This window comes from Chenopodium album, chromosome 7 (genome assembly GCF_948465745.1).
Source record: "Chenopodium album chromosome 7, dcCheAlbu1.1, whole genome shotgun sequence".
NCBI lineage: Eukaryota > Viridiplantae > Streptophyta > Magnoliopsida > Caryophyllales > Amaranthaceae > Chenopodium > Chenopodium album.
In genome coordinates this window covers 13,754,423-13,762,455 of record NC_137840.1, presented here as the reverse complement: position 1 = coordinate 13,762,455, position 8,033 = coordinate 13,754,423, and the positions used below count along the sequence as shown (strand labels likewise).

General features: G+C 36.5%; 1 protein-coding gene across 10 annotated transcripts; it reads left to right on the top strand.

Moving 5' to 3' along the window:
* Positions 1 to 2,947: 2,947 nt before the first annotated feature.
* On the top strand, positions 2,948 to 6,902 carry LOC145638932 (uncharacterized). 10 transcript variants are annotated; one of them, XR_014114750.1, is made up of 5 exons: positions 2,948 to 4,016; positions 4,827 to 5,049; positions 5,173 to 5,248; positions 5,653 to 5,774; positions 5,859 to 6,902. XR_014114750.1 is itself a non-coding variant. In XM_081690004.1 (5 exons), the coding sequence occupies exons 3-5, from the start codon at positions 4,885 to 4,887 to the stop codon at positions 6,191 to 6,193; spliced, it is 576 nt and encodes a 191-aa protein (XP_081546130.1). In that variant the 5' UTR covers positions 2,948 to 3,201; positions 3,933 to 4,016; positions 4,827 to 4,884; the 3' UTR covers positions 6,194 to 6,902. The 10 variants fall into 10 exon arrangements, 9 of the variants coding, with proteins under 9 accessions (XP_081546130.1, XP_081546126.1, XP_081546128.1 ...); XM_081690004.1 differs by lacking the exon at positions 5,653 to 5,774 and having other exon boundaries at positions 2,948 to 3,201; positions 3,933 to 4,016; XM_081690000.1 differs by lacking the exon at positions 5,653 to 5,774 and having other exon boundaries at positions 2,948 to 3,201; positions 3,615 to 4,016.
* Positions 6,903 to 8,033: the final 1,131 nt, after the last annotated feature.

The following is an 8,033-nucleotide window of genomic DNA, read 5'->3' as shown; positions in this document are numbered from 1 at the left end:
TTGGAATATGCTTAGAATATCCTAATCAATCTTATCCAAAATTAACCACTTGATTATGGATAATTACCAATCTAACAACTTTTAATATGGATAATATAAAACTGAACAACTTTTGTAAGATTTGATTTTATCCTAACCAAAATATTTTTATCCATAATAAAAGATTATTTTTCAAAATATCTTATTTCATCCAAAAATAAATCATATTTATCTTGAAATATTTAAAATAAAAAAATTAATTTTTTTTTGAAAAAACCGTTACTGCACGGCTGATAGCCACCGTGGTTGGCTAACCGAAGCTAGCCACGGTGGCTAGCTGCTTTGCAGTAGCCACAGCCGCAAGGCGGCAGCAATGGCAGCCACGACACCAGTGTACAACGCTTGCACTGCTACTGTGTTGGGGTTTGGTGAGTCCACCTCACCGCGGAAACAAACCCAAAAATAAGACCGCACTCGCAATAAATAAAACCATAAACATAATAAACTTAATGACAAGATTAAGATAATAAATATACCTTTGACGCGTGCTTCGCCCGACCACTAGGGCTCTTACTTGAAAGCAAGCCTCGATAATACGAAGGCCTCCAATGATGATCCACCCACAACTCGAACACCGACTAGGTCCAATGCCTTAGAGTTAGCAAGGCCCGACCGAAACCCGAGTAATTGAGTTCAAAGGTTTTCACAATGGTAATGCCTTTTTCAACTCTTAAGTTCAAAGGTTTTATTACTAGTGATGTCTTATCCAACTCTTACTCAAGTGAACAATCCCATGCCATGCCTTGGCTATTTATAAGGAAAGCTTCCTTGTGAATTCCACTCATCTTTAAATGCGGGACTTTTTCACCAAGAAACAAGTAACAAGTGTCACATGGTTAGGTGAGGACCACTTTCTCACTTGGTCCCCAAAGCAACTCACATGCATTGTGAGCTAACCATTTGTCACCCAACCTTGAGCCCCAATTTGGGTTCGATTGGGCCACTTTCTTTTGGCCCGTGTCCATGACCTGTCACCCAGGTCCATGACCTCTTTGCCACATGTGTTGCCACGTGGCACGCTGCCACTTAGTGGCTGCTAACGTGGGCTGCCACATGTGCTGCCACGTGGCACGCTCCTATTTGGCGCACTTCCCTTATTTTTGCGTGGCTAGGGTATTTGCTTGTTACTTAAAGCATTTTCCTGTCTCACCAATTCCTGAATTTTGGCTCGACATTTGAGATTTTCCGACGCTCAGTTTCGACGCTCCAAGCTCGAATTTCCGACGTAAAAATATAAATTACTCGGTCGACTCATTAATTCCTTACGAATTAATTCGTCGCTTCGGCTCGTTAGTTTCTTGGGTGTGACCCGAAGGGTTCAGTTAAGATTAAGTTGTAATATAAATTATGCATTAATATTACTGATCAAAAGCGGCCTCCACCCAGGCATTCTGATCACCTGAACTTACTGAATATATTAGCTTTATAATAATTCTGAACCCACTATCAGAATAATACACTTGTTCGGAGGACACCATTCTTTTCAATCTCCCACTTGTCCTTTCGAACAAGTGAGCTTTTAGTGTATAGCCTTTTTCCTATGTCACATAATGTCTATTACGTCATCCCTATTACGTCCTGAAGTGTTTCTCAAAATCCGAGTTTGACTGTTAATAAGCAGATGATTTCTAAAATCCATCTGAGCACGACCATGCATTTTCACAGTCTCGCTCTTCGAGAGGCCTTGTAAACAACAAAGATATGTTCCCTATTGTTTGTAGGGGGACATTCCCAGTCTTATAATGTAGTATCTCTTACTACGAGGACCTAGCTGCCCGATTGTCGTCGTTATAATCCCCATGTACGAAAGACGTTTGACCAACATCAAAACGGACTAGTACTTAAACAAGAGTCCTCAAAATACTCATGGTCAAGGAGAAGAGTTCCGATAGCAATAATGAGAAATATACTTATGACGATTTTGAATCTCTTAAAGTATTCTCATAGGTCGATCCAGTATGGTTCTAAACCAATACCTGTGCAAATGATTTATTTCCTCGTAGCACAAGAAACGGTGCTATAAATCATACTACACACTAATCTCAATTGGTCATTAGTCATCCACCATTCAAATGACCTTGATTAGGGATAATTTTCGATTAAGATATTCAACGTTCACTTAATAGGTGTTTCTTTATCCAAGACATTGTCTTGATACCCTATTTTGAATATTCTTTAAAATCGAATGGACTCATTATTTAATTCTAAACCACAATTAAATAGTTTTGTGGAATATTTAGGAAATTTTTTTATTCCACTATGAAACTTCGCAATGTTTTATCTTATGATAAATGGTTTTCCCAAATGTTTTAAGAGTAGTACTCTTCATAAAACATTTATAGAAATCATACCCATATTTGATATGCTTGATTTCTTTCACGCAATTTGTGAATGTTGTCGTTCACTTATTGCATAGGTTTAGTTATGATTACTTCGCTAATCTTAGCATCTTCATTATTGATCACTTTCATAATAAGATGATAACTTTTGAGAGTGTCATGGAATATATGTGATTTAGAATTTATTGTCCAAGTGATGGCTCCCACTCATTTTCATGTTTGAGGTCTTCAACTTGCACTAGTGGAAAAATTGTCATTCGTAACGGGTTATTTGTAACGGGAAAGACTGTGTACGTTACAATAAACTTATTCGTAATGGTCAGAATAATAGCCCGTTACAAATACATATTATTCGTAACGGGCAACATGGTGCCCTTACGGAAATTATGTTTTTTTGTAACGGGCAAGATAGTGCCCTTTACAAATATTATTTATTCGTAACAGGCAAAATAGTGCCCGTTACGAATATTATTTATTCATAATGGACAAGATAGTGTTCGTTACATATGTTTGCATTTGGCCCATCTGATAAAAAAAAGCCTATTCTTATAACTAGGGTTTCACTCACCTCAGCCCTCAAGCCGTCATTTCCTCCATCCTCTTTCCTTTCTTCTTTCTCCTCAAGCCGTCACCCCTCTCTCTCCTCTCTCATTTCACTCAATCTCCTCCCAACTAAAGGTGTTTGAGCTTCGGTGGTGGTATTCCGAACAGACAGCTCTATGCTTCGCTTAACATCTCCCCAGATGCTTCTACCGAACAAATCCACAAAGCTTATCGCCTGTGGGCTCAGGTCTATCATCCTAACAAATACCAAGATTTTCATGTACTCATCTTTTCCTTTTTTTTTTGTTTATTTGAATTTGAATTTAGATTCGAATTTGAAGTTGAATTGATCGACAAACTGTATGATTTTGATGTACAAGTTACTATTTCATAATACTTATGTATTGAATCTTAGAAATTTATCAATATCTTCTATGTGCTGATTGTTCTGTTTAAGCAGTTCATATTCCGATGAATAATTAATTTGATCATATTCTTATTGTTGCGCCCCTAATTTCTTCTGAAATTTGAAGGGAAGCGATTGGTGTTTATGTCTTTGGTTGGGCCACATGTAATTAATTTGCAATTTGAATTGATTTTTTTTAGTGTAGATATTGTTAAAATTAATGAGGAGTTGAAGTTGGTGATCAATTTTCCCTTGATTCAAAATAATGATGGTGGTTACTGATACAGAATGTAGCCATTGTTATGGAGTCAGCTCGAGGAGTTGTAGTAGGTGATCAATTTTCTTGTTGTTGGCCATTGACTGTGTGGGGCTCCGTACAAAACACCCTCCAAGCTTCGGAAATGTATCGAAATTCCTGCTCGATAAAGCATTTCTGTTTAATCTCTCCAAGCTTTATGCTGTTACTTATAGCTCATGATATAGATTTAAGCTTTGGAAGAGTGCATTATTAGTCTACAAAGTTAGGTACCTGATTGAGTCTTTTTAATTACATATTTCAAATATTGCCCTATTTTTAATTACCTGTTGATGAAATTCTCTCGAAGATTCGGTAGATCGAAGCCTTTTCATAAGGTCCTTAGTGGTGGTAAAAGTATGTTTCTGGAGATTTCTTCTCATGATGATGGGAGGTTAGTTATTTTTTGATTGAATTTATTGTTAATGATGTTTTGTTCCCTTCACCTTGCATGCTGCTCTTTTTGGATTTTTTATTGAGGCTTTACCGAATTGATTAATTGATGCTGCAATATTATTGGAATTGCTTGTTGTATCAGTCTTAATGTATGGTTGAATGGATTAGTATAATATTGTTGTGATTGCCATAATATGTATGAGAATAATGATTGGTTTCTGATTATTATGTTGGTGGTTGATACATTAAATAAAGGGGCGTGTGTTCCATTTAAGTTGAGTGTAGGGATTGATTAATCAACTTAGCTTGTTATTATAGCAAATTGGAACAAATAAGTTCCTTTTGTGCGTTTAATCTGGTTTCCTATCGGTGATTTTCTTGGCATGATGCTCTTCCATGTTGTTTTGATAAACTTCAGTTGTTTGACATCCAGATTAAAACATTAAATCAGGTTCATTTGCCTACTACATATTAATCTTCTGAATAATGTTTATTAAACTATGAGTTGTGTAAAAGAGAAAAGTGATTTAAGAAAAGTGAGAATCACTTGTTCCTCTGTCTTAGTTTTGGGATTATGTCTTGCTTCCCGGGTCACAAATTTGTTATCAGAAGTTTTTTGACAGTATAAAGTAAATAGATATTTGTTCTTGTAAATTCTGTAATCACTTTAGCACGAATGACCTATTATCATGGTAGTGAATTCTTTTCAGTAGTAGCTTATTCGTCCCCTGTTTTTGAAGACAATATCCTCTATCCCTGTATTGACTTGGATGTATCATGTCATTGACTTATTTGTTGTTGTCTCCAGGTTTATTTGGGAGTGAATAGTGGTGCCTATAAGTTTGCAATTGAATGTCAAGAATTCAATGAAGAACCATTTCGCTGTCCTGATGAGCTCGGGTGGCTTGTTTAATTATGCTTGCATTTGTATAATCAATCATCTTCTCGTAATATTGAATGCAACCCAATTTATAGATAAGTCTGAAATCTTCAGAATGCCAACTGCTCAAAACGAATCCCTAAACGTAGAGGTTTATAACTTCCTTGCCATCATATTATCCGGTTTTTATCTTTTTCTTGTTTGTTTGATTTAGACTAGTTCTATGTGTAATAACTAGCTTAATTACTGACTCATTACTTCTCTCTGTTTATAGACTGTGGTTCTCAAGGTGAATGTGAATTGCCATGGCTGTCGTCGAAAAGTGAAGAAAGTTCTGAAAAAGATTGAAGGTTTACACTTCCCCATCTTTTATTTTCTTCCCTTACTGTTTTACTGTCATTTACATACTCCACCTTGATTTTCTGTTGTGACAATATGCGTATTGTACAACTTATTTTTTTGTGAGATAAATACCTTTGTCTGAACTTGAGTGGAAACTACCAGATAACCCTTCCATTTCTTCAATATCCCTTCTGAGGATATTGCTCGCAACATCGCCAAACGAAGTAAGCAGGAATTTTATTTTTATTTTGGGAAATTCTAAGTTGTGCCCTCCTATTTCCTCGATTTCTCAGTTGTACCTACGATTTTAAGAAGTCGTACACTGTACCCTCCAATGAGCCGAAAAATATATTTGGTGGGGTCTATGGACATCATTAATGACGGTAGTTGTGACGGCATTTAATTCTGTCAGGTGGACAAAGTGGAGGTTTAACCCCACTGTGAGGAGTGATGAAAACATAAATAACTTTGTTGAAAGGTTTAACAGCACCATAGGCACAAAAAGATGTATGCCTATGCTAACTCTTCTTGAAGGTAAGTTGGAAGAACATTAAAATCTGTTGCATTGTGTTCTTTGTTTACAAAACTAATGTTAATTGTGTGTTTGGATATGCATAGGTGTAAGAAGAATTGCCATGGTTAGACATGCAACCAGGCAACAAATAGCTGAACAGTGGAAAGATGATGGAATCTGTCCCAATATAACTGAGAGGCTAAGAGTTGTTACCAAACAATCCAAGACATGTACAACCTTCAGTTCTGGCAAAGGTGAATTTGAAGTGCATGTTGGAGGGAGTGTAATTCTTGTCTTTATCAACAACAGGGAATGTGCTTGTGGAAAGTGGAAAATATCAGGTATCCCCTGTAAGCATGGCATCAGGGCCATATTATATGATGGCAAACAATCATCTATGTATGTCAGTGATTGGTATTCTGTTGTTAGATACATATAGACATATAGTGAGAACATTTTAGCCATTCCTGACCCAGAAAAGTGGCCTGAGATTGATGCTCCTAAGCTCATTCCTCCTACAATCAAAAGGAGTATTTGAAGGCCTTCCAGATGTAGGAGAAGAGAACAAGGAGACCAAAGGAAAGGCAAGAGGAGTGCTACAGTCTAATGCCAAAAATGCATGAGTTATGGACATAACACTCAAACTTGCAAGGGTGGTCCAACTGCTATAGAGAAGGGGAATAAGCAAGAAAAAGAGAAGAAAAGGACTAGGGAGCATCCCACTAATGAGATAGAGGCAAATTCCATGATTGAGCAATTGGTGACACTGTCTCAGCCAGCTATTGCCCAAGCATACCACCTTAGCCACTACAGCCAACCTTCTGCAAGTCAGCCAGAACCATCAGCAAGTCAGCCAGGACCATTAGTAAGCCAGCCTAGGGCATCAAAAAGCCAACCTAGGGCATCAGCAAGCCAACCTAATCCCTCTGGCAGTTTAAGTTCCAGAGCAAGGAAAATCATGAATAGGCTATCAATGCTTTAGCAAGCTGTTTTTCAAAGTTGATAACTTTTTGGGTCTAAAACTGGATATATGAACTTTATTTTGGTAGGAACAAACCTGAATAAATGCTTTGTAATGCTTTTATCATTTGCAAAGAGTTTGTATTTTGACAAAATTGCTACTGGAATTGTAATTTTTTTTACTCTAATTACATTTATATATATATCTATGTCCTGTTAAATCATTGTTATATATGAGCAGGTATATGACTCAATAAATAAATATGAGCAGGTATATATATATGTCCATTAGATAGGAATTTGCAAGGGGAAATCAATCATAATTGCATTAATCAATGATAAACTTACAACCATATAACAAAATGCTACCTAATTCCACTCCATATACTTCCTCCAAACACAAATTGCATAGTTAACTTTTTCTTCCTAATTCTGACCATTTTTCATAAGCACGATAATAACTAACATCACATACATAAATAAACCTATTTTTAGTACAACCCTCAAGTAACTGGATAATTCCTTCAAATTTTCATTCATGCTTAATATCTAGACTCGAAGCTTCTCTAATTCTTCATCTCCAACCTTACTTCCTCGAACATCGCTTTCCAACAACCACTTGAAATACCCACAGTCGTTACACTTGAAGAAACCTTTTCTTGGGTTGCAATTTGTGGTAGAGATCTTTAACTTCGCCACTTTGCTGGGATTGCAATAACACCTAGGGTTGATGAATTCAAGAGAGCATTCTGAATTGGAAGAGAAAGAATTCCTTGAGTGAGACATGTTTTACAGATTTGCAAAGGGAGGAGAGATTAATTGAAAAAGGAAATGAAGGGAGGAGAGATAAGATAGAAAACAGAGTGTTGCTGCAAACCCTAGACAACCTCCTAATTTAGGAGGGAAAGCTTCCTGCTATTATTAAACCACCTTAAATGACAACATAATCATATTTATCTTAACTAACTAACAGCAGCTTAACGGCAGGGATATATCTTCTAACGGTGTCAAAGATTGAGGGTACAGTTTGTAAGTTTGTAAAATCGTGGGTACAATTGAGAAATCAAGGAAATATGAGGGCACAACTTGGAATTTCCCTTTTATTTTTTTGGTGGGTTTTAGCTATTGACAATTTTCTGGTTTTGATTTCATTTATTGGGTACTTTAGCTTTTCAAGAATTGAATTTTGTTCATGGGTTTGTTTTGTAGAGATTGTTATGATTTGTATGCTATTTAGTGTTTTTTGGAATATTGGTGCCATTTTGTTGATGGGATAAAACTGGTTGTTAGATTATTGGCAATTGGGGAAAAAACCCAAA

Bases quoted from the DNA above. Each gene is read 5' to 3' on its own strand.
- LOC145638932 (XM_081690005.1), top strand. From the start codon at position 4,885: ATGAAGAACCATTTCGCTGTCCTGATGAGCTCGGGTGGCTTGTTTAAT. The intron at 5,050-5,172 runs GTTTATAACTTC...CTCTGTTTATAG, and splicing joins ACGAATCCCTAAACGTAGAG to ACTGTGGTTCTCAAGGTGAA. The intron at 5,249-5,858 runs GTTTACACTTCC...GGATATGCATAG, and splicing joins AGTTCTGAAAAAGATTGAAG to GTGTAAGAAGAATTGCCATG.